The 26,480-nt window shown below is 41.1% G+C and overlaps 1 protein-coding gene and 1 long non-coding RNA gene across 15 annotated transcripts in view; one reads left to right on the top strand and one right to left on the bottom strand.

Moving 5' to 3' along the window:
• The window catches only part of SMARCA4 (SWI/SNF related BAF chromatin remodeling complex subunit ATPase 4), a 63,885-nt gene that overhangs the window by 19,254 nt on the left and 18,151 nt on the right, over positions 1-26,480 (bottom strand). For all 12 annotated transcript variants that reach the window (XM_080988034.1, XM_080988030.1, XM_080988036.1 and 9 more), the window contains 17 exons: positions 23,957-24,130; positions 22,441-22,614; positions 22,133-22,300; positions 19,438-19,488; positions 16,251-16,381; positions 14,893-14,950; positions 14,480-14,598; positions 12,646-12,796; positions 12,318-12,481; positions 11,344-11,410; positions 10,447-10,557; positions 8,889-9,131; positions 7,133-7,246; positions 3,493-3,600; positions 2,681-2,767; positions 1,379-1,425; positions 84-250 (listed from right to left, as the gene is read on the bottom strand). In XM_080988034.1, the coding sequence (XP_080844160.1) occupies positions 84-250; positions 1,379-1,425; positions 2,681-2,767; positions 3,493-3,600; positions 7,133-7,246; positions 8,889-9,131; positions 10,447-10,557; positions 11,344-11,410; positions 12,318-12,481; positions 12,646-12,796; positions 14,480-14,598; positions 14,893-14,950; positions 16,251-16,381; positions 19,438-19,488; positions 22,133-22,300; positions 22,441-22,614; positions 23,957-24,130 (2,134 nt within the window). The remainder of the gene's footprint in view (positions 1-83; positions 251-1,378; positions 1,426-2,680; positions 2,768-3,492; positions 3,601-7,132; positions 7,247-8,888; positions 9,132-10,446; positions 10,558-11,343; positions 11,411-12,317; positions 12,482-12,645; positions 12,797-14,479; positions 14,599-14,892; positions 14,951-16,250; positions 16,382-19,437; positions 19,489-22,132; positions 22,301-22,440; positions 22,615-23,956; positions 24,131-26,480) is intronic.
• LOC308467003 lies at positions 17,300-26,371 on the top strand. 3 transcript variants are annotated; one of them, XR_013981052.1, is made up of 6 exons: positions 17,300-18,060; positions 18,556-18,711; positions 21,061-21,630; positions 22,177-22,237; positions 22,866-22,989; positions 25,445-26,371. It is a non-coding gene; the product is annotated as an uncharacterized lncRNA (long non-coding RNA). The 3 variants fall into 3 exon arrangements; XR_013981053.1 differs by having other exon boundaries at positions 18,015-18,080; XR_013981054.1 differs by lacking the exon at positions 17,300-18,060 and adding an exon at positions 18,129-18,446.

The raw sequence follows: 26,480 nt of genomic DNA, 5'->3' as shown, positions 1-26,480 counted from the left end.
AGAGACTACATGAAGAAAGGTAATTAATTGCGTGCCAAAACCAGGTCTTCCTACAACATTACAGGCCCTAATGCAAAACTCACCATCTAGCCTGAGGTATTTGAAGCCACGGTAAGCAAAATAATCTTCCATTATGGTCATGAGGGAGGTCATCTGACAAAAAAGCAGCACCTTGTGGTTGGTAGCTCGTAACTTGGGAAGAATCCGATCTAGGAGCTCAAACTTCCCTGAAGCGCGGTACAGGTCAAGCCTGGTTCAGAACATGAGGAGGAGAAACAAAGAAACTGTTTTCTTCTGGTATAGCGGCTTTTAACATTCTGCCTTTGGGGACCTGCTTTCACATCAATTTATCTGTCATGCAATGCTTGTGTGTTTGCGGTGGAAGTCTTGGATGTTCAGTGGATACTGGGAATTCTTCAGGAAGCACAGCAATTTTACACAAAGCCTGGCCCTACTGGATCTCCTTTTTAACTGTGTGAACTGACAGTGTGGCTCAATCAATCATTTATTTATTTATTTATTTACACTCTGTCTTTTCTCCTGAGGGACTCAAGGAGGCTTACAGATAAAAATAAGAACTGCTAAAAACACAGGGGGAGGGGACAATAATGAAAAAACAAATAAACATTGATAGAATTAAAATTATGTACAAATATAAAATCTATTAAAACCGTGCCAATAATCACAACAAAAAACAACACGGCACCAGCCCTTTCAATAAGAGGGCTCTAGAACATAATTAATACTTCTATACAGCTTCAGGTTTCAGGGAAAGGCCGACATTAGTGTTTTTCAGGGGGAAATGTTAATCATAACTAGTCTTCTAGCTGTGGGGTCCCCAGGTGCTCTCAGGATACCTCAAAGTACAGCCGGGGGGTAATACATGATTGATACGTGACTGAGAGCAACCAACCTTGAAAGCCAAAGACAGAAGGATTCTGGAGCATACCAGAACCACAAACCAACATGGAAGATGGAACTACAAGACAAGTGGGAAATTTACTTAACGGTTAAAAGGAGGAACGTGAACACTAGGAACAGAATTGTGAGGGCTTCTGTAAGCGGGCTAACAAAACACTTGGCAAGTGTTGGTGCCTAATGATGAGAAGAGGCCTGGTCTTTCTCCTGGAGAAATAAAGGACTCACTCAATGAACAATAGAGGGTTTTGGGGTTCTGAGGGCACTTTGAGCCTAACCAAAATCCTTTTACTGAAGAGAAAGCAGTGAGTGATCCCACAATAACTCAGAAGCAGCCTGTCAAATGTCTCTGGAAGCTCACAAGAAGGGCATAAAAATCTCCTCCTCTTTAGCATTTGGTTTCAGAGATTACCCAAGAAAAACATGCACTTCCTAAAATTCTTTGTGGTGGCCAACTTACCCTTGCACAATGCCTCCAGTGAAGCCCAAGTGCTCAGAAAAGGATTCCTACAACAAAACATAAGAAAGCCAGTCTAATCATGAACAGAACAGGCCGAACAATATTTCAGAGATGGTTTCCTCTAAGAGATAATGGTCCACATGCTTTAGTAACGTGCAAAGAGATAATGGTAAACAATAATTAACTTTTCAGCTATCATAATCATTATTATGACAATTTTAAAATCTAAGCACCCTACAAATAAATTGATGCTTCAGTTGGGTTTGAAATCTTTTTCAACGAGGCATAAATATCTACAGAAGAACAAGAGACAAACATCACTGGATTCCACATTTGTAAGCTTTCCATATAGATTCCAAAATTAAGTCCAGGCTTTGCCAATCGGGTGCCCTCCATATCCTTTGAACTAGAACTACGATGGCTTTGCTGACTGCAGTCAATGGGAGTTAACAGTCCTAAACACATGAAAGGCACCAGGTTGGTAAAGGCTGATGTTGTCAAAGTATTGCATATATACAACCACATTAAGAGCCTACTGGACCAGGTCAATGGTCCATCCATTCCAGCATCCTGTTCTCACAGTGGCCAACCAGATGCCTGTGGGAAACCCACAAGCAGGATCCAAGCACAAAAACACTCTGTCCCCACTGTGGTTTCCAGCAGCTGGTAATCAGAAGCATTATTGCCACCAACTGTGGAGGCAGTGTAGCCATCATGGCCAGCTTTTGATAACCCTCTCCCTCCATGAAGAAGAACTTAAAAAGAGCCTAAACAGTTAACTTTTGGATCTTCAAATTGTGGGGTAAACCGGGGTAGTGGGTACATGAGTGTGAAGAAGGAGAAGGAGCTGCATTCTTACCGAAACTATATTTAATATTCTCACAGGAAGTCACAGCAGCAAGAAACATGCAACTGCATGTCAGATTCTCCATGTAGCTGCACAGCAAAGACCCAGCATTGAGGAGGTTCCAGAAGGTAGAATAAGTTGGGGGAGCGGGACAGAACTGAATAGAAATGGTGGGTCAATCTAACGTTTACGAGACTTCCCATGCCCAAACTACTTTGTAGGACAGGAAGGAGAACCTGTGGTCTTCTAGATGATGTTTGACTACAGCCAACATCCCAAACCATTGGCCATTTTGGGTGGGGCTGATGGGAGTTGTAGTTCAACACCATGGGGGGGGGGCTGCAGTTCCTCATTTCTGCTAAAGAACAAGTATTCCAGCAATACTTTTGGCCCTTCATTGCTAGTTGCCCTCATTGAGCGGGCTGAAAATGTCAACACCAAAAACACTTCTTTACCTCTATGTGCTGAAACATGTAGGGATGGTTGCAAATCTTCCTCAGCTGCATAATAGTGTTCATGAGCGTTTTTGTACCACCTTTGCCCTGGAAAAATAAGACAGCACTACTCAAACATTTCTCCCTAAGTGAACTACAATTATTGATATCAATGTGTGCAAAACCTAATTTTTTTGGGGGGGGGTGTTAAACTATTTATGGCATATTTCATCACTGTGATTCCTAATAAATCTATCATTTTCTATCTAGGGATTAAACAATAGAACAAATGTTGGACAGTACATAAACCATGGCAGAGACCTTCTTTTGCCTTATTTCATGAAGTGTGTGCTTTGTTTTGGCTTTTTTGCTTGAGAAGTGCAACCAGATAAGCTAAGTACATAATTTCATGAAGGTGCACCTCTTCACAAAAGTTATTCAAGCAACCATGTTGCAGCATCACGTTTTAAAAAATGAGCACCACTGCAGAAAAGCTTCTCACCTTGATATTGCTACAAATTTTGGAACTAGTAAGAAATTTTAAAATCACGTTTCAAAACAGTGTTATGGTCAGATACTATTATTGTTTGTTCAATGGCTTGTGTAAAGAGAGCTGATGTTTCTTCATCATGAATGTGAAGGCCCTCAAGAGCCCAAACCCAAATTCTTTAGTAAAATGGTTGCTTTCCCCTCTGAAAAAAACATTGTCTATCATAACAACAACCCTTGCATGGAAAGAATAAAAACACTAATTGACTAGACCTGGCAATAAGATGCCCGTCCTTACTGCACATTAGAGAAAAAGGTTGAGAAAAGAGAGAAAAAGTCCAAACCTTTTTGTCCTTCTCCGATCCATCCGTAAGCAGCACTCCCTTGGCTTGCATGTGTCTATAAAGTACCCTTTGTAATGCAGACATATCACACTTAATCACATATTCCACCTGTTGTGAACAGAGAGAGGAGATATTAATTCATGAAACTGCATTCACAAAGCATGGATTCAAATAACCTTCCTGAGTTTGGAAGATTTCATTGCTTTCAGTGTCTTCAGACTTGTAGAAATCTTTGAGTAGCAGTATTCGGGGGCGGTTGGGGAGAAGGTTCTAAGTTCAATCAATCCCTGGTACCTTTAGGTAGGGCTGGAAAAGTTGCTCTGTCTGAAACCTTGGAGAGCCTATGTTAGTCAGTGTATACAGTACTGAGATAGATGGACCAATGGTCTCTGACTTGATATAAGGCTTTCCAAAGAGTCCCCACAAATGGTTCCTCGTCATCCTGGAAAAAAGTAACAGGAGGGATGCCACAGGGTTCTGTCCTTGGATGAGGAATAGAGGGGATGCTAATCAAATCTGCAGATGACAACAAACTGGGAGGGGTAGCTCATATTTCAGAAAACAGAATCAGGATGCAAGATGGCCTTCACAGACGGGAAAACTGGGCCCAACCCAACAAAATGCTTTTTAACAGGGACAAATGAAAGGTTCTGCACTTAGACAGGCATAACCAGGTGCACAAATTTAGGATGGGGGACACTTGAGGCAGGGGGTGGGGTGGAAAGGTTTGGAGCAGGCCCAGCTTGTTTCCTGAGCTCCTCATTGCTACTGGTGGGGGTGGGAGGTGAACAAAGCAGAGAAAGGTTTTTCCCTTCATTCCTGCCCCATTTTAAAATGCACATTTTTCTCTCTAATTGGTCTGCAGCATTAGACTGGGAAACAAAGGGAAATAAGAAGCTTTCTTCTCTCATGTAAAAAGAGAGAAGGAAGCTTGAATTTCAAAATGCATTTTTTCTCTCTCTCCTTCCCCCCACAGCTTCACACAGCAGCAGCAGTGAGGGACAGGGACGAAAGGGATGGGGGTTTGGCGACATGTAAAGGGAGCGGTGGTTTTGGCAAGCTGTGAGGGGAAGTTGTTTTTTGGGATGAGCTGCAGGAGGAAGGGTTTTGGGAGGCACGTTGTACAGCGAAGTGGGGCTTCATGAAGCAGGAGAGTTTGGGGGTATAAAGGGAGGAGGGGGATTTTTGAGGGGTTAAAGAGTAAAGGAAGGATTTAGGGGAGTGAGGTATAAAGGGAGGTTGAACAGGCATAAAGGGAGGGTGGGGTTTGCCTGGGTGCAAAGGGAGGGAGTTGGCAAGCAATGTAAGTAGGGGGTACAACCCCTAGTATATAAAAAAAGATTTTTAAAAATATATTAATATTAATGTATTTCTGGAGCACCCTTTCACAGAAAAGAGCTAGTAAGAGAGCTGATGGGCAAATCCTAGGACATAGCAGACAACCAAACAGAGCTGGGGCAGATTTGAGTACCACCATTTCCCCTTCAGAATAGTGTTTATAGTCAGATTAATTTCTTAACAGGTTGTGTTAAGGCATGCATCTGTTTGCATGCAGCTGTATCCACCAGAGTTTGCAGACTCAGTTTTCAGGTAGTGCAATTGTGGTGGCTGAATAGTTGGTTTTGTAATCTCTGTGGTCATACCCACCAAGTATGTCCAAAGATTCTATGAGACCAAACAAACAAAATGTAAGTTCTCCATGGCCATGTCTGTTTTAGAAGGAAGGCTTGTGTTGCAGAAAGGTGAGAAAGAGCCAAGTCCTATACAATACCAACATAGAAATATGAAAACCTTTGAGCTGGAAACACTCTGGTAGTGGTAAATCTCTCTTAATTGTTTAGCAAGAATTACAGAAGTTATGAAAGGGCCCCAAGCTTCCTGAATGACGACTCCTCCAATTGCATTGGAAGCTGATATTCATGTAGCTAGCAGATCTGTCAGAAGAGAGCTCTCCTGGAGGGCAAAATTTGGCATTGCATGCAGATGTGAGGATCTCATCTGCATGAAAGGATCTCATCTACCCTACACACAATATAGGGATCTGTGATAACACTGACAATGGTGATAAGTTACAGTGATGCTGAGATGAAGGCAGTTAGGTCAACTTCTGCCAAACATTTGTTTGGGATTCCTCTATGGATAAATTTGCCTTAAGTCATCAACTTTAGGATGGTTGTTGTTGTTGTTTGTAAAACTCATTACAGCAGATCTTTCTGATATCTAATAGTCAACTGGACCTCATGGGATCTCTCCTGGGCCAGATGCCCAGGAAGCAGCTGTTAGCAAAAGTATAAGGAAAGACTGAATCAAAAAGGCTCAGGACATGCCCCATTTGTGATCTCATTCTGAAAGGGAAGAGGTAGTAGTCAGTACAGCTCCCTGGAGTAGGATCCAACCATGCCCTGGGAGAGATCAAATACAGTGGTGCCTCGCAAGACGAAATTAATTCGTTCTGCAAGTTTTTTCGTCTTGCGAATTTTTCATCTTGCGAAGCACAGTTTCCCATTGGGTATTAACGGTTTTAAGAAAAAGGAAACAAACTTGCAAGACGTTTTCGTTTTTTGTCTTGCGAAGCAAGCCCATAGGGAAATTCGTCTTGCGAAGCAACTCAAAAAACGAAAAACTCTTTCGTCTTGCGAGGCATTCGTCTTGCGAGGTACCACTGTACCATAACTGAATCAGAAAGCTCTTATTCTATCAGCCTCTGAGTTCTACACCCCTGATCTAGGATGCAGATCACAGAATACGCCAACCAAGTAAATTCTATGGCCTTTAAAATGGGTTTATGGGAAGAGGTTATTGGTTTTGTTTTAGTATGCAGTTTGCTTTCATTTTGTATTTTTATGTTTTGAACTGCCCTGTGATCTTTGGATGTGGTATGTGTGTGCACTGAGAGTGAAGGACAAAATACTGCCAGAACTGTTCGTTCCACACTCATTTTTTGTCACCTTTCTTTTCAATTAATCTTGTGTCAAGCCCTACAGAATGAAGACAGCTGCACCAAAAGGAGGGCTTCATTTCCTCCCACAAACTATGCAGTGCTCAGATTTTTCTCTGCAACCACAAGAGCTAGAAACAGAATACAAGACAGAAATATTCCCACGAAGTTAAATATTACAACTGATTCCAGGCTCTGTGTTGGGGATGGAGCATCACAATCCTAAATTCTAGACAATAGTCAGCAAAAAAGCCGCAACAAGTCAAAAGCACACAGAAGAGCATCTTAAGCCTGAAGTAATGAAAGATGTCTTTAGTAGCAGTACCCCAGCCTTCTTTGAAATTACACGAATGGTCCATTGATACATACCAAGCTTTATTCTGAGACAAGCCATTTATTTGTCTAGTCTTGTACTGTACATTCTGCTGGTGGCTCTCCAAGTTTCCAGCTCTAGGTCTTCGCCATCTCAGCTACCAAAGAACCATTTTCGTTTGGTACTAAACTGCCACTCTACAACTGAACCATCACGCCTCCCATGTCCCAAGCCTCTCTACTGACTTTCCTTGATAAAACAGAATCTCCAACAGCCCCTTCAAAACAAGTGAACTAGGAATGATGCCATGCAGAAGAACTTGCATATGGACAACATGATATGAAAGATTCTACTAAGAGCTGGACTATTGCCTGCTTTTTAAGTGTTACCTTTTCAGGCAGCTGTGCTTCTACCTCCTTCTTTAACCTTCTTAGCAGGAAGGGACGCAACACTTTGTGCAAACGACGGATAATCAGAATAGTTTCTTCTTCATTTAAATCCACCTGTTTTTAGTTGCACGCAGATTCAAGGAAACAAGCGTTATTTAAATATATTTTCCCAACATCACTAGAAAAAAAGTATGATCACTTTCAGACAAAAAGCCCATACTATCATTACTAAGTATAATGTTAACAATAAACAATAAAACCATGAACCAAAAAAATTTCATTTCACTGATTCATCTCTAATCCCCTAAAATTATCACAATTGCCGTAACAATTACGCAATCTCACATATCAATAGATAGAGAAATGCAGCAGGGTTGAAGAAGATCTTTGAAAGCAAAGCCAGACTACCAAAGAGGTGTAAAATGGTCAAAGAGGGCACAGTGCTTAATGCCTCCTGCACCTGATGCTTCCCCTACAGCCCCCTTTCCCAGCGGGGGTTCCAGACAGCCTTTTTGCTGCAACAGATATGAGTGCTGTCTCTTAAGGGAAAAGCAGCAGGGAACGGAAGGGTGAAGCTTTAGTACATTCCTCCTGCCATCCATTTCTCTGTTTCAAATCCTACAGCCCCTTTGCTGATTGACAGCAACCTGGCTTCCGAGAGGCAAGTCTACTTAATTTGGCCCCAAGTCACCATTGGTTACGGATGCTCTAATTTACCAATCTGTAACCCTGACTTAAAATGCTGTGAGCATCAAGATTACAACATGGCAAATTAGAGGAAACATCTTGCATAGACTGAAAAACAAAGTAACAGACAGTAACAGCACTATAAGTGTGTGTGTGTGTGTGTGCGCGCGTGTATTTCCCATCCACTTCCCCCCAAAATAAACTTTCGCATTTCCCCCCCCCTCCTCCACATACATGCTGCCACAGGAGGAGGAGGGCAGGAGCAAGCGAGAAATGCTACAGTTCTCTTAAAGGGCTTGGAATGAGGAAAATGTCCACCCAGAAGTCAAACCAAATGTAATCACAGGGAAAATGTGGATCTTCTATCCCTATTCATCTTCTGCCCCAAACTATTTGAAGTGCCAAATGCACACATACACAAAATTGGCGTAGTATTAAAGCTCTACCTCAGAGTGAGCACTGTCTTTCGAAATGCAAAATATTAAAAGCAAACACCAGAAAGGTGTTTTTCTTTAGCAGTGCCTTCTACTATGGGTTAATTGCAGTCCCACTGGTACTTACTATATTGAACAATACACAGTGGAAGAGAGGCCTTGAAAGGAAATTCACCATTGCATCTGATCAGAACAGCACGCTGCATGCATGTATACTAAGACAGTCAACAGCGAAGTCAATTCTGAAAGTAAATATGGCCTAACACTTGAGCTCACTAAAAGAATGTACAAAATGTTAGAAATGTTGTGCCAATGGACCTAATCATTGCAATAAAACTATTTGGAGTCACACAGAATCACAAGACTCTAATAAATCAAATTGGTTAAAAACAGTATTTATTTTTTTTGTAAGACATCTGTATCACATTGTGACACCCTAAAAAAATCCAAACCCCTCTCCCTAAGAAAAATTAAATAAAAACTGGTAATATTTATGGGTGACTGGAGAGTGCAAGGAGGGGAAAGTGAAGGTGGAAGATTGCAAAATTTCATGGGACTGACAGGAAATGACTCCAGAGCCTGGAGTGAAAAACCCTGGGTGAAAAACACTGGTAGACGCTTCTTCCTGCACTTACCTTTTCTCCAGTCATGGCAAAAGGAGCATTAAACCACTGTTCAAACGTGCTGCAGCTCTTGAAGATAGTTGGAAGGAGAAAGTTGAGCAGAGCCCATAGTTCAGGCAGCTTATTCTGTAGTGGAGTCCCTGTGAGAAGCAGACGACGTGGAGCTACATAGTGTGTATTCAGGACTTGGGTGAGCTTGCAATGGTGGTTCTTCATTCGGTGACCTTCGTCAACAATCATGTACTTCCAACGAATCTGATGGTGCAGGACAGTAACCAAATCTACTTTACTTAAGAGTTTACTTCTCAGGTATGATTGTTAGGCTTTCAATACAGTACAGCTCACCCCACAGCAAGGTGATAGTTTGGATGTAGCTAGGTATCTGTTAAACTAGTTCAGTTTTAATTTGCACCTAAGAAAAATGCAGGGGAATATTCACTATGCCACTAATTTGTAGAAGCAATATAACAGGTAGAATCAATATAATGGAAGTATTGAAGACGGGGAAATTCTCACCATCCTCAAATGCTCCAGAGAAATGGGACTTCTGAAGCATCCCACATAGGCTAAACTAGTGCTATGGCTCTTGTGAGCAATTACTCAAATGTAATCATGATGAGAAAGTTGTGAATTGGCACTTATTAATACCCCATCTTGGCAACATCTCCCAGGACACTGCTGTTGCTTTATGGCAAAGGGTTCGATGATTGCAGTTGAAGTTAATGAGCCATACGAGGCAGCTGACATGTGGGCTGACATAAGCCGTTATTTGTTTTTGTTCTTTCAATATTGCTTTTTATTGAAAATTTAATAAGGACATAACACAACAGAGCACATGCAGTGTTATTCATGCAACCAAGACAAACCGCAACCAATGAGCAAATAATACTGTACAGGTGTTACTGCAGCAAAAGTATCTCACCCAAAGGAGAACTGAGAAGCAAGAGATTGCATATCATATTCAACCACAGTACCATATGCAACAAGTGCCATTTGCATTAGCTGAATTACTCTTCTTTTTTAAAAAACCAACATATTCACACGTACACTACACTCTTTCTTTCTCCCTTTCATTATGGGTGAGACGGGTATCTGCTCTTAATCAGAGAGGAGAGGGGCCTGCCACTTTGAATTGCTTCAGAAGACATAACTGACATGATCCATCTTGAAGATCAAGTGACTGGGAGAGAAGACACCACAGTTTAATTCAGGGGTGGGGAAACCTGTGGCTTGCCAGATGTTCCCATAAGCCCAAGCCAGCATTGATGGTAGTCAAGGAAGGAACATCTGGAGAGCCATAGGTTCCCTGTCCCTGGTTTAAAAGGACAAAATAAGCAAGGGTCCTCCATTTTTCAGTAATCAAGAAAATGTTATGCATGGTGGGGGGATGTTGTAAATGCTTCATTTATCTGTTATTCTAATACCAATAATGTATTTTACTTAACGTTGGCTTTGCAAGAAAAGCTGTTTAATATTGTCTATACCTTTAGGATACCACAATGATTCATTTCTAGAACTAATGGAAAATCAACACACCAGCAAATCCTGCTTTCAAACAGGAAAGCCTCACCTTTGCAAGAATGTGCTTATCTTTGATGATATATTCATATGTAGTGAGCAAAACATTAAACTTCCCACTTCGAAGCTGAGGTACAAATGCCCGTCTTGCAGCCGGAGAGCCCTAACAAAAAGAATTAAGAAAAACTAAGCACAGAATTCAGAGAAATAATTGACATTTGTGTTGCACTTGCGGCTGCGAAACCCCTGACTCTGTCTGGCTGAGCTAGAACATGAACTTTCTAACAAAGTTGTCTGCAGTCAAGATTTAGCAAAGGAAGGCAAACAAAAGACAGGGGCTTTGTGGGGCTGGCTGAGGGAAACTTAGATACAAGGAATGTAGAGCTTATAGGCTGGAAGGAATTATAAGAAAAGCAGACAATGCACAAATAAGCAGAAACAGGAAAGGTAAATTAAAAAGGAGCACTGAAGAAAAAGGCAGAAGGTACAGGGAGATGTCTGAGAAAGAAGGGTTAATGGAGAAAGGCTGATGAAGATGCATACCACTTAAGGAAACAGAAATTTCCTTTTCACACACAGGTCTGAGGGATTATGGGGGGAAGCTGTGTGTTATTTGCAGGAAAAAGTTGAAAAGCAAGAGGCTTGGGGGGAGGGCTGACAACTTTGGGCCACAAACAAATATGCTGGACGTTGGAAAATAAGAAGAAAAAATAAGCATTTTCTCTCTTTAACTTTAGAAGCTTTTCTGTAGCAGTCCTGTTACACTGATGGGCAAGAGTAGTTTAAGAAACAGGAAGGTGACCCCGCCCCCAATATTATGCCACAGTTGTTTCTGAATGTACAGGGAAATGCAACAATTTGCTTTCAGTCAGAGGATGATGGGAATCATAACTGACTCATCATTCCATCTTGACAAATTTGAAATGAAAATCTGAACCACAATACTTACCTTGTATGAGACTTTAACCACAGAAGGAGCCCACTTATCAAATTCATATGCCCAGTTTGAGAGAGTTCTAGAACAGAAAAACAGCAAAGACTTCATTTTATATAGTCATGAACCACACATAATACGAAGATTGGCAGTTTAAAAAACAAGAACTGCGTACAACCCCTTCAAAATAGCACATCAAAAAAGTGCATTACAAATGTGCATTCACAACTGCCAGTTTATCGGGTGATTTGGTCAGCTGGAGATAAGAGTCAGTTTCACCGATCCTGAAACAGAGTTTGACATGCAAACTTGTTTTTCAAGCAGCCATTTGTTTTATTAGCAAAGCTCATGTAATGCTTTTGCCGTCTCTCTTGCAAATACTGCATCAAATAACGATATGAATTATGGACCTAGTTCCTCTTAAGAATAGAACACTAAAAGCTTTGGAGGAATAATACAAAGCAGACTAGTTCCCTGTGGCACTTCAAATACAGTATTTACACATTTCATAGCACTTTTTGACTTTTGACCACCTGATTCAAATCAACCAACTATACAGTTACATGGAATCAAAGAACTGAATGGGATTAATCTGGCCTAGTAACGTGCCTCAAAAAGTGGCCATGCAGTGGTTAATGCAAACCAGCTTTTTGCTAAGTCTGAGTTAAATAATACTTCCAGCATTACACCAGCCACACTCCCTCAGCGATTTCTTGCTATGCTTAATAGGTCTAATCTTTAACGCTCCCAATTCAGAAAGTTATTTATACTATCGCCACACATACACTGCTAGTCTCACCCTGTTTCTATCATGTTTCCTGAATTTGGTGACCATATTTTGTTCATATTTCTGCACGAAGCAGACCAGCCCAGATGGCTGCATCAGAACTATAATGGTGATGTACTACAATAAGATATTTTGCATGAACACAGAAGCGTTTGAATGTGACAATCCTTAAGTGGCAGATGGATCCAATAGGAATACTTACGACAGAGGTACTATAATGAGGAACGGTCCATTGATACGTTTGTGCTCCATGAGGTATGTAATTAAAGCAATGGTCTGGATTGTCTTACCCAGACCCATTTCATCTGCCAGGATTCCATTTAGATTATTATTGTACAAGGATACTAGCCACTCTAAACCTTTAATCTATGGGAAAAGAAAAAGAAATGCTCACACGTTTCTGGACAAATGGAGAGAAAATACTGTCAATACTTGCTTCCTCTTTTGCAATTTTAAGCACATCTACACCCAGCACAAGTGCCTAAGCTAACACTGTTCTGAAGTAAAGGGCCTTGCTTTCAGTTTCTCACCTGATACTGCTTGAGGACACCATTCACCATGAGAGTGGACTGCTTGTCCACCCTTTCAGTGACTGCGTGAGCCACAGCGTAGTAAGACTGTAACCCCCTTGCCAGGGCTTGAGACACTCCATACTCATCATCAACATCTTGCTTTGCATTCCTAAGGAAAAAAATTAAACAGGTTGGGAAAATGGGTTAAGAATGAGAGAAAAAATGAGAGGGGGGGAGGGGTAAACTTGGATCATATACCTAACTGGTAAAACCCTTACTAACTTAGAACATTTAAAAGAAAACTTAACCTTTTATAGCGCAGGATGACAAAGACTATTGTTTGTTTGAGCGGGGTTATTAGTTGGTTGGTTGTGTATTTTTTGTGTAGGATCAACCTAAACGTGGGAGATAAATGTTTTAGGTTGGAAACTCGCAAGAGGTTAAGGTGAAAAAACACCTCCTCTGAACTGCGGCATCATCCCAGTTAGCCTCCCCACCCTCTGGGCTGTGGGAGGAGTTGGGGCTGGGTTTATTTCTCTTTTGGGGGAAGGCCCTGCCTAAAGTTCCTAGTACTGTGGGAGGGTTGTGGCCTCTGGGAAGAGGGTTGCAATATAGTCAAACCTTGGTTTTTGGATGTCTCGGCTGCTGAACATTTCAGCTGCCGGACGCCAAAAACCGAGAAGTGAATGCTTCCATTTTCAAACATGCCTTGGAAGTCGAACAGCATCTGAGGCGCATTTCTCAATTTTCCCCACTGAACTTGCTCACAGCCCTTTGATCCTTGGTTTTCAAATGTTTTAGAAGTCTAACTGATTTCCGGAACAGATTACATTCGAAAGTCAATGTTCCACTATACAAGGAACAGTGAGGGCAGATCTAACTCTACACAGCACCGTGGATCCCCTCTTCTAGGATCATTCAAGTGATCTATAACCTGCTTCTCTCTTAGGTGAATGACTGGGGGATCTGATGCTGCTGCTGTGCTATATTTTTTAGCCAATTAGTTATATAAGTTATTTTTATCCATAGTTTATTGTTACTGAAATGTATTGCCTGCTTTTACTGTAAATCAGCTTGAGATGAAAAATGTATGGCGAATAAATTAAATTTAATTAATTAATCCCTTAATTTTTCACAAGTCATGACTATTTAAAAATAATTGTATTATATGTTACTGTGCACTAATTTTCATTTTCTGTTGGTTACCTTGGAGGCCTCCTGTCAGCCAGAAAGGCAGGCTGAAAATAATTTACACAACCAGACCCAGCTACTAACCCCGGATCTATGGTGTCCCTGATACCTACGTGTATATGGGGGTGGAGAGTAATAGGTCCTTTCCCCAACTCCTATCCTCTTGGGTAGGGGAGAGAGAGAGAGAGAGAGAGATAGGGAGCGAGAGAGTCTCTTCTACTCCTTGACTGTAGAAGGAGAACTCTTCCTCTTGCCCCTTTGAAAGTGGGCTGTAGGAAAGGTCGGGCAAGAACAAGAGATATCAGAAGAGCAACCTCTGCTCAAGCCTGTTTAACTACAGCCTTGTATCTTTCTGCTCCTGGTGTTAAAGTCTTTGTGTGTGTTGATTTCAGACACTTTGGTAGACTTACAAGCACAGACTCTGCCCTCTTCTCCTTGTGGGGTGAACTTATACATTAGAATCACAGAATTGCAGAGTTGGAAGGGACCCCAACGGTTATCTGGCTCAATCATCCCTGACAAGATAACATCCCTACCTCTGTTTAAAAACCTCCAGTGAAGGAAGAGACCAACACCTTCATCTGACACTTTCACTTATATTTAGAGGTAAACCTGAAAGATAGCTGGTAACATAAACACGGAGGGATGATGTGAGCCTTACTCAATAATGTGCCTTGCATCCACTTCAGATACATCATCGCTATCTGGATCTGGAATTTTCTTCTTCTCTTCCACAGGTAAAGCAGACTGAGAAGGTTGTGGTTGTTCCTCTTCCTCCTCCTGTCAGAAACAGAAACTGCATCAGTTTTGATATGTATACCGAAGTAAAATCAAAATGCTTTCAATGCTGTCTTAATTAGGACAGTCTGCTGAAATACTTGTACACACTGACCAACCACAGGCAAAATCTCAAGAACCACAGCCTGTGTATATCATAATATTTAACATGGAATTTATGTAGATACAATTTGTGGGCATTGACCATGCCTCCACAGCAGTCTTCTGGCTTATCTGCTACATCTGCACAGAACACGATCAAGAAAATTATGTGAAAGCTGAGCCATTCCTTCATACCTCTTCTTCCTCTTCTGATCCGCTTTCTTCACTGTCAGATCTTGGTGCTACTTCATATCTATTTAAACAGATATTAAAATGGCTAATATGGATAACACGGGGAAAAAAATTAGATAGGAAAATGTGATACTCTTAATTTTCTACTTAATCAGTCATGGAGAGCAATCTGACTAGGGTTGCTCCTCTTTTCTGAAGTCACTGGGGGAGTTTGCAGGAAGAAAGAATCTCAAGTCTAGAAAATAGGGGTCTGTATTCTGTCAGTAGCACTAGGGGTGGGGGAATCTTGAACAGAGAAAATGAGACATTTCTAAAAAGTTATCCCCACTCCAGTCCCTTGTACACACAGCAAAAAGTAATCCCTAATATGCCCAAGGCTGGAAGGGAAAAATGTTTCTCTGATAAACAAGCAAAATCTAAGTTCACCACAAATCAAATTTTCTGTTTTCCCACACAGTGAGGGAAGCTATGACTTGGGATTTCCAAAGTAGGGCAATATTGCTGAGTGGGAAAATCAAACAAAGAGAACACTGGCTCTGTAACATGCCATCCAACCAAAGGAAGGTTTCATGAATGTGAGCCCCAAGTACATACGAAGAGCCCTGTGGGATCAGATCAAGGAGCTACCTAAGGCCAGCATCCTTCCCCCCCAACTGTGAACAGCTGGAGGCATCTGAGATGCCTTGTTAGAAACTGGTAGCCAGATTTACTGTCTCTTTATAGGGAAGCTTGATTTATATAGGGAACCTTTTTGAGTCCACAGTGCCCTTGACCAACCACATTCTTTCTGCAGCTCCCCCGTGGTAGCCATGTACACTGGGGTTCCATTACAGGACGTGTTTATGTAGGGATTTCCCTGTTCCGCCCCCCACCCACCACCCACATTCAGCCCTGCCCCACCCCACCCTTTTCGGGTGCGGTTTTTGGTGTGCATGTAAGTGGGAACAGCAGGAGGAGCAGCATGATTCAGGCTGGACTGGGGTGGGGAAAAAGACAAAGATTGATTGATTTGCAGATATGCAAGAATGATGTCAAGAGGGAGGGAGGGAGAAGGAGGGCCCTCCCACGGCATCCCTGACCAATTGCTGTCAGCCAAGGGTGCTGAGGCACACAAGTTGAAAACCTCTGATTTAAGCAACTGAGGCTAATAGCTGTTGCCATACCAATACTCCCCTTTTGAAGACAAAACTTAGAGGCATATTACAAACTAGCTTTTCTTAACAATCAAAGTTCAGAAGTAGTGGATGACTCCATGAAAATGACTTTTCAACAAACAAACAAACAAACAAACAAACAGGATGCAGTTACAAGGTGCTAATTTCATGGCAAAATACAAAGGATTAAATCTGTTGTCAACTTACCCAGGATTCATTTCTAACCAAGTATCCAGTTGTCCTGCTTTCGGTGCATCCGTGCCAGTAAGAATTTTCCCACTTTCTACATGGATCACTTTCACAGGTAGGTCACTCATTTGGCTGGTTTCATCCAAAGGCTGAAAAAACACAAATGTGTGTTAAACTTATTGTTTTATATTCCCACAGTACAAAAAATGAGGGTCCCCAATGATGGTACTGTTTATGCATCCTTTTAAAGAAAATTTGGTTGGTCACCTGTCATGTAGGATCTGGTTAAGATTCCTGCATTGCAGGGGGTGGACCCTCAAGGTACCTTCCAACACTATAATTCTATGGGAAAAAATGGCTTACTGAGAGCTTTTGTGACATAGTGGACACTTGGTTGGACAAGGACAGGGAAACTTGCACATTCCTGCAGCTATTGGAGTGCTTCACATATGTTTGATTAGAATAGACAAAGGGTCAGAAGAAATTAGTGAGTACATGCAATGCTGTCTCTTTGCCCTGCTAGCTTTTCCCACTTGGCCTGGGAGAGCAGGGCACTGACCAACTCCAGCTACAAAAGCTGAGGCTGCTGAACAAACTCTTGGGTTGGGGTACTGTTTAGGGGCTGTTTTGCTGTTATAGATATTAATTTTTTGTATCTCTATTTTTAGATTGCATTATGATTTATGTGGAAATTGCTCAATTTGGTTGTGTATGTTTGCTTTTATAATAAATTTTATTTAAAATAAATTTGGTTGTGTATGTTTTAATGTGTTTTATTTATTGTTTATGACTACTTTTGTTATGTGTGTAATTATGTAAATCTCCTCACGTTGGCACACAAATAAAATTATGATTATGATACCATCTAAATGGCTGAAAATCTATGGTCTGTTTGCAGTGAAGCTGCGATAGGGAAGCAGCTGGCAAATAAGGACCAGGAGACTTGGACTGAAATGACTACAGCCAGCTTATTTACAGCCTGGGCTTTGATGGTCCTCTCATCAGGTGGATGTTTCTCATACTGAGCCTTAAGCAGTTTTATATCATTGTTACTTATTTATACATGCAATTTATTCTTTGGCTTCTTTTAAGTTGATTCTTCAGCTCTTCATTTTCCACAGTTTCTCGTTGAAGCCTAGGTACCATTTCTTTCATCTGCAGCCCTTTCATGATCTTTTCCAAAACCTTCATGTTCCTTGCAGAGCTCATTTTTCAAATTTAGCTTTATTTCAACATGGTGGTGAGTCTCCTGTTTTAACTGTTTCTCCATCACTTTCAACACATTGACAATACTCTTGAGGTCATTTTGCGTGAGGCAGCACTTGTGTGTTTCCCGTTTAATTTTCAACAACAAGTTTTCAAGCTTCTTCATTAGTTCATCTTTCTGCTTAAACAGCTCATTTATTTTCTGCTCAATTGTTCAAAAGCAGTTCTGTAGTTTCTTCTTTGAACCTCTCAGAGAGCTGGTGCTCAAATTGCCTTTAACTGCAGTGAAACAGCAATGTTCATATTAAGCTTCACTGGCAGATTTCTGAAGAACAATCTTTGTTGAAAGGCACAAAAACATGCTAGTTGAGGGGTTTTTTAACTGGGCAGCAGGCCCTAACTTCTTCAGGCTAATGATTCTGCTGACCCTCCTAAGAAGCAGATATTGAAATATGATCATATAAAGCTTGTGGAAAGCCCTATAAGCAGGAACATCTAGTCAGCCAATCACCATTCTTCTCTCTTTCCTCTATGAAGTCATGCTTAGACAACAATGCTGGTTGGTAAATGAGGTCATCACAACAGCTGTTTGAATATACTCATTTCTAACTGACTGTTGAAGGTGGAAGAAGTTATTACATGGTTTCCTTGAGTTTTTAATTTTCTTGTTCCTAAATATTTAAAATATATATATTTAGATTTAGTTGTTTTTAGAATTAGAACTAGTTGCCTTTTGTTACTTGCGTGGATATAAATTAAATGGCTTATCAGTTTAATTTAGATAGGATGTTACATGAAGGGTTATTCCTTTACTATACAGGCAAAGTCCTTTATCACGTAAAAGACCTGATGCTCTAAAGATATCGCTACTGTATTTTCTTTGTATTAATGGTATGTAAATGCTAGTCTGAGGGAAAACTACCAAAAATGTTGGGCAGTTTGACAAGTTTGTAAAGAACCATCAGCTGGGTTGACTGCGGCAAGTTAGTACAGCCTCTAGCCTACCAGGTAAGCTTTGATTTTCAAGAAGCAATCAGAAACTTGTTTTTAACATTTCTTTCAATTTTCTCCTGTGAATGTTGATGCTGGCTATCCTCCAAAATTCATTTCCACATAGTCAAAAACCTTAATCTAAGCCTGTGGCTCAAGTGCTGGGTTTCCATGCCTTCCGCTTTGTCCAGACAATCCAAAACAGACCAAGGTTCAGGACACGGATCCTGAGCCTCAGGTGGAACCTGCTACTACCACCAAGGAATCTGCTCCACAAAATCAGGTGAGCTTTTCAGTGGGAAGTAATCAAAACATATAAAAGAACATAAAGAAAGGACCAAACATTGAAAAGGCATGCAACAGAACTTACAGGATGAGAAGAGGTTATTGCCAGCACAAAAGCAACATAGGCAGTTGCTCTCCATTTTTGAAACTGTCATTTTCATGCCTTGATGGCTAGACAGGGCTCTGGTAAAGTATTCTATACGATTCTTCTGTTTAGGCCTAAGAACATGGTGGCTCTGGCTTGGGTTAAGTGGAAGGGAGCAATGCCTTTTTAATGGAACGTCCTTAACATTTGCTTGGGATTATAAAGTACAAAACTCCCCGAAATTCTTCAAGGATTTGTGCTGCTCTTGATGGTCAGACTAGATGCACAAGTAGTGAGAGCACACTGGGAACACAAAGACTGCCTATGTCAGGTCACCCCATTGGACTTTTCTAGACTTTTCTAGCAGCATGTTAAGCAGGGCATGAAGGCCAAAGCACTCAGCCCCTGGCCTGTTGTGTCCTTCTCGGTAACTGTCTCTGAACATGGAATATCCATTTAACCATTTTAAGGAATTGGGAAATAGGGAAAGAATGAAGTGGAACAGTATCTGATGACTGCTCCATAGCACTTTATAGTGTTATGACTAATGGCTACAGATCAGCACACTAAACTGTGGCTAGAAAAGTCATGAATAGGGAGAATATTATTATGATTATTGTTGTTGTTATTGGATCTTACTTCACCATCTGGTCCAATTGCCGGTGTCTGTCCTTCTGCAGTTTCAGCCTTCTGGAAATAAAGGAAGAACATTAATCCTTTGTTAACAGAATAGGAAATTGCATTTTTAAACACTTTATTTACTTAAGACACTTTTATCCCACTCTTCAGCCAAAAAAAGGCTCCTAGATGTCAGGGATAAAACATTTCTTGCCTTCAGCCTTACAATCTAAGACATGACACGAAAAGAAAAGAGATTGTGACGAAGGAGGCAAAAACAGCAACGAACCTCAAGCAGCATTTCTCTTAGTTACGGAGTGCAGTGACCAGCTAGAATGAAAAGATTACAAGGAGAGGAGGAACTGAAGTTGCTGGTCCTTCAGCTGAAGCTGTGGGATGCTTCTGATATATCCCATGTGCCCCTGCAGTGGGTTCCCTATCCTAAGAAACTGGCATTTATTCATGTACAGCAAGTCCTTGATCAGGACTCCCCTGGAGAAGTTGGTAGATCTTGTCCACCAGCACAGAGACTGCCACATGGGAAAAAATAAATTTCCAGAGTGGCATCTTGATATGAGAGAAGTGTCCACTGATGTGGCCTAGAATAGAAACTTTCCCATGGCAATATGTGTTCCAAAGCTTGGGCAAGAACCATTATTTCTGCTGTCCTGCTAGAGGCCATAGATGCCATGGTGAAGCAGAACTTCTCAGTAGGAAGAGTGGGGATGTGCCTTGAGCAGTATTTATCATTGCTCCCTTATGCTGAATCCTGCAAGTGGAATGTAGATGGCTTCTGTCTTGACTGATGAGAAACCCATGATCCTTCAGGTGGTTCAAAATGATCTGTAGGTCATGGTGAAAACAAGAGGACTGGCTTAATAACTGTCAAGTTAACAGCAGACATTGACTTAACCATTCAGTTTGATCCCCTCTGGAGAACTGCAGTTTCAATCACTGCTAGTGCATTTAAAATGCCTTCTCCTTCTGAATCAATCTCCTCAATATAATCCAGGCACCCCCAAACTCGGCCCTCCAGATGTTTTGGGACGACAATTCCCATCATCCCTGACCACTGGTCCTGTTACCTAGGGATGATGGGAGTTGTAGTCCCAAAACATCTGGAGGGCTGAGTTTGGGGATGCCTGGTATAATCAAAGTCATCATGTGCCCTCTGGAGGCCCACATTTGACACTGCAGGGCTAACATTTGTGGGTGATAATGGTGCTGGCTGGAGAGCGTGTCTGCAGCGAGTACAGGAAGAATCCTGGATGGTTTTGTACTGAAGACAAGAGCCACAGTGATCCTTTGTAAAGTAGGTACAGTGCTATGAGGATCTCATTCCTGGTTGTGGCTGCAACATCAACAACTGGGGTCAACCAAGAAACACTATCAGCTCCCGGAGAACATGCACATTGACAGTAGAGGATGGAACTTGCCTCCTGACAATTATTGAGGCAGTCCACGAATGCTTGACCACCCTGACATAATGTGTCATGATGTAATGCTGAGCATAATTTTGGAGACTATCGCCTTTTTTCCTGTAGGAGCATGGGAGGAGAGGGAGTAAAAACAGGTAATAAGAGAATATAGGCAACAAACCAATGTAGAATGATAAGAAAGTGTTTCTTCCTCCTTTGCTTTCAGACAAAAATAATAATAAAAAAAAGAATGCTGAAGAAAAGGAGACTGGGACCAGGAGAAAACAAACAAGGGACTAACTAAATGGAGGAAAAACAACAGGCCTGAGGCTCAGGAATAACACACAGGAGTAGCAAGTAGGATTTGCTCCAAGCAAAGGCAGAAAATGAACTGAAGGACCAGGAGACGTCTCCAGGAAAAAGCTGTTCATATGAGTCTTGCCTTCCAATCAATAGGGGAGATTGTAATCCACTTGGATACCTCCCATGCTCAATTGAGAATGGGTATATAACTTGCTTATTGCATTACCAAGACCCACATTACAAAATTTTAAAGATCTAGTACAAATAGAGCAGAAACATGTTCCAAGGCAACATATAGAAAACTGGAAGCTTTAAAGGAAATAAATTCGATTTAATTAATTGCACTCAGACACAGAAACATCTATGTTCCTTAAAGCAGGAAGTTTTTGAGAAGGAACCGCAAACCGGCTGCTTGCTATGGGAAAGGGATTTGGAGCAAGGTATTTCCTTAGGTGCCCAGAACTGGCTATGGCAACATGTTCCACAACAAAATGTAAGTACAAATCTTAAGAGTTTCTATAAATATATGTTCTGTTGGTATATGACATCTAAGGCTTAATCACATTTATAGATGAGTAAGGAACATGTTGAAGAGCTGGTATGTTTTGCATATTCTGGACCTTCTCGGCAGCTTCAAAAGATGCCGTGAGAAATCTAACAGGTTATGACAGAACAGTTAGATCCTTTAGTCATATTATTTGTTCATGAAAAAGGACTGGTTTTAACATAAAATGTTGAAATAGTAGTCTATTTAACAACAATTGCTTTGTGTGTTTTATTTATGGATATTGTGTGATCTATTCTGATTTGCTATGATAGCAATGCTATGTTGTTTATGCCAAAAAATAAAATAACTAGAGAATTGGACCCATTTCAGAAGCACACAACCAAAGGCCTGAAATGAAATGAAAAGCATCTTCCAACCCAAATGCTTATACGAAGTTTGCATTTCATCAGCATTATTGATCACAGCAAGTTAATGAACTCCAGCTTACCTTCTTTTTCTTCTTCTTCTTTTTCTCCTTTGCAACTTGGGCAGCCTTGTGCTGTCTCACCAGCTCTGTCAGGTTGGCCACATATTCATCTGTTTGCTGAAGCAGGTAGGCTAAGCGCTTATCTTTCTTTTGATCAATTAGCTTGCGGTACCCTTCTTCATCTTCAGCCTTTTAAAAAAAAAATGCTTTAAATTAGGAACAACCGTTATTTAAAACAAAGTGTACCAAACTGCAATCTACTGCAAGCTCAGCTGGGCAAATTTTATGCCTGAAACATTTCTAGTTTCCAATCTTGAAACAAACCTTACCATCAACCTGCGCATTCTCTCCTTCTCAATTCTCTCATTCTCCTTCTTTTGCTCACGCTCAGTATTGGCATGGTAAGTGGCCACAGCCTTTGTAAGTTTTTGAATCTTCCCTGTGACAGATCGGTGGTATTCTTTAAAATCCTTGGCATGCTGAAGAATGCTATTGAGGTACTCCTAAAAGGAAATGTAATACGAAAGGGATTAAAGAATTTATACACCTGTGACAGAGCCTCTTAAGACTGTTGGCAATCTACAACTGTGATATCAGCAATCACAAAATGCCCATTACAAGTGTATTCAATTGCATATTAAGCCCAGTCACATTCTTAGCTGTTGCAAATGTTATGCAGGATGTTACTGCTTCCAATAATTTAGGTTTCCTTCCTCCAGCCAAAATCTCAATTTCTGTTTGTAATTTCCTTTAGTCTTATCTCCACAAAGCCAGAAGCAGACAAACAGAGTGCTCAGGTTGAGGCAACCTCCAGGGAAGCCCAATGTACACCAAGCTGCCCATAAACTCCTGATGGGAACACCAAAATTGTTTGTGAGGTAGGCTCAGTCGTGTGAGAATGGTAAGCCAAAGGATACTCAGTGAATCAAAAACATCTCCTCCTCAGATACAGAGAGTGGCCAAAGGTGAACAAGGAGTGAACATGACCCTATCCTATAGTTAGTGAGATGCAGTGGAAAAAGGTTTGGGATTGGACTATGAAGACCTGGGTTCAAATCTCTACTCCACTGTCATCATCCCTGACTTGGCCCTCCAGATGTTTCGGGATGACAATTCTCATCATCCCTGACCACTGGTCCTGTTAGCGAGGGATGATGGAAATTGTAGTCCCAAACACCTGGAGGGCTGGAGTTTGCCTATGCCTGCTGTAACCTACCTCACAGGATTGTAGTGGGAATGCTACTCAACAGTCCTAAGCAAAACAGTGCAGTGTACTCTTATTTAAGATTTTAATCATAGTCTTATGTTTAGGCAGTTCCAATACATGATAATCTGAAAATACAGGAACCGTTTTAGTAGCTAAGAAGTTTATTGTAGAGAACGTTAGAAATCTCATCTACCTCCCTCTCTGGATAAACAGGCCAGCGATAGGCTAACTTTTTATGCTAAAGAAATCAGACCTACAGCGATGGATACCAAAGATGGTTAACTCCATATTTTCAATAGCTCTTTGACCAGTGATGCACCTAGTTCTTCACCTCCATTGTTGCCATACATTTTACTTCCCTTTATCTCTTCTTTTAACCCTCTTCTCTTAACCCTTTAGCCTTCTTAACATTTAGGAGTGATTTCAACCCCACCACCTAATTTTCCCTTCTCCTCATTCAAGAAATTGATGGGGTTACTTTGTTTGCTGCATATTAGTTACCTACAACAATGCAGTAACTTCATGTAGAAAAATAAAATGGAAACATTAGTAGTATAATAAATGTTCACCGGCACTGCTCTTTTTGCCACCCTCCTCTCCACACCACCATCTCACATAAAAACAGAAGAATTGCATGCCTGATGTTTTTGCCGGCGTTTTCGTTCTTGTTCGATCTTCTGCTGTTTCTCCAGCTTCTCAGTGATGCGAGCTTCCCGCAGGGACTGCCGTTTGCTACGTTTGTATGCCTTGGCGTTCAGTGCTGTTTCCAGAGCAGTATCTCTTCTCATGCATACCACAACTTCTTGACGCAGCTTTGAAACAACAATTTTAAAAGAAAGAGTCAATTCCGATCTGAAAGTTGAGAAAGGAAGGCATGTACCTGCCAAGTCATATCCAAAACTGCACATTACAAGAAGATATTTTTGCAATTGTCTTTTTTAGTGGTTTTTCAAAAGAAAAAGCAAAGCATTAATTGTGTTAGTGTTAAACTGAGTGAATGGAAGTGCTAAACTTAAGGAGAAACTATACAACATGGTATTTATAGAAATGGTCTCAAAGCCCCAGAATGGTTTAGATCTCATATATACGTACACATACCTTAAAGGGATGGGCAAGGTAAGGAAAATGAATAGGAAGGGGCCTATTCTCCAATATGTTTTAGGGCAGCGACGGCCAAACTTGACCCTCCGGCTGTTTTGGGACTACAATTCCCATCATCCCTGACCACTGGTCCTGTTAGCTAGGGATGATGGGAGTTGTAGTTCCAAGTTTGGCCATCACTGTTTTAGGGGATCCTTCATTTATCAGTCTATTTAAACAGGGAAGATGCACACATGACCCTGCTGAAAGGCATGAGACGTATCCACATCTGAGGTTCCTTTGAACCTCAGAGCCCCAACCACTAGAATTCCAAGCAAGGCAGGACAACAAAGCATATATACATGGATAGCCACCTCAAATGATTGATAGGACTGCCTGCTGAGGGCCTAAAGGGCCCCGCCCTTGCTTCTCTCCACCTGGCTTGGGGCGGGGCTTGACAGGTTTCACAAGGACTGCAGTTGCTGCTTAGCACCAAGGGCTCCTCTTTTAAATTGTTTTTAATTTTTATCTGTGTTGTTTTAAATGAGACCATCTTGGCTGTGAGCCCTAGAAGACCTGCACCCTGCCTTACTGGCCCTTTCCCATCTGGCCTGGGAGAGTGGAGTGCTGACTGACTCCAGCTACACAAGTTGAGGCTGTTGAACAGATTCTTGGGCTGGAGTATTGATTCTGGGGGGTTGAAAGAGCTGTTACTGTTACTGATATTATTGTTTTATCTTTAGTTTTATTAAATAATTTATTCATTTTCAATTACAATCTTCCAGTTGGAAGTTGTATCTTTAGTTTTAGAACTTATTATTCATGTGGAAATTGTGTCCATTAGGTTGTGTACTTTTGATGCGTTTTATTTATTGTTTATGACTTCTGTTTGTAACTATGTAAATCTTGTCATGTTGTAAGCCGCCTTGAGCATAGTTTCAACTATGGAAAGGCGGCATACAAATAAAATGATGATGATATTGCTTATTATTTCTATTTTGTTATTCAAGTAACTCCACCTGCTCCTTCTTTTTTTTTTAAAACAGTACTTAGATGAGCACAACCACCCCCAAAATGCCCTTCAGGAAGAGGAGTTGCCAAACACAACAGAGGAAGGATAGGTGAAGAGGAAAATCCAAGGTCTCTGAAACACCTTGATTCAAAGTGAGGCCTAGTCTAGGAAAGGCTTTTGGAGAAAAAAGGTTAATAATAATAAAGCTAAAGGTAAATTTAAAAAATGGCTGGGCTGGGCGGAAAATTATTGAGTGGGAGCACTGGAGAAAAGAAGAATGGCATGGGGGAGATGCACATGGATTCAATAAAGATATGCAGAAGACCAAACAATAATTTGTGGGGGAGAAGGAAGACATAATAAGGTGGATAACTGTGTAGAAAGAGAAGGAAATGCTGAAAGGAGAACAGAAAGGGAAAGAAGAGGAGCATGGATAAAATGGGAGACAAAGAAGCAGCAAAGAAATGGAACAAAGGAAAATAAGAGGAAAAGAACAGTAAGTGCATTTTGAAGGACTTATCTACATTGGTATGGCTATCTGGTCATTTTCTCTTCAAAAGGAAAGCTACGGAATTGCCACCTCTTTTAACTATCTTATGATATATAAATATGAGGCAGACATAAATAGAAAATTATTCCAGTTCATAAACACAGAGACATATTTGCCTAAGGCACAAACAAATTCTGGCACTTCAAGCAAAACAGGTAGGCCAGGTGTTAAAAGACTACACCAAGGTAGTATTGGCACAAGTTAGCACCTCTTGCTTTCAAGATACGTTTCTATGCATACAAAACAGCACTGGCACACCTGACAATTGATTTGGTCCTCTATTATGAAACCATGCCCGTATCTAAACAAAAAAATTACCAGAAAAGCAAGTAAGTGACCCTGGAAGACCAGGAGATGGTTGTCACATTTTAAGCTTCTGATTTTATTGAAATGAAGCTACTCAATCTGAAATGCTGCCTCTTGTACGTTTCATTAAGTGACAAAACCCTGGAGTAAAATATGTGATTCCGATTTCCAAAATAGTCTTGAGCAACAGGAGTTCCAGCTATGGAACTCAGCC

The sequence above is a fragment of the Podarcis pityusensis genome (genome assembly GCF_964106645.2).
Source record: "Podarcis pityusensis genome assembly, chromosome: 17".
Lineage (NCBI taxonomy): Eukaryota > Metazoa > Chordata > Lepidosauria > Squamata > Lacertidae > Podarcis > Podarcis pityusensis.
Note: the sequence above shows the minus strand (reverse complement) of the source record. Positions and strands in the feature narration are given on the sequence as shown.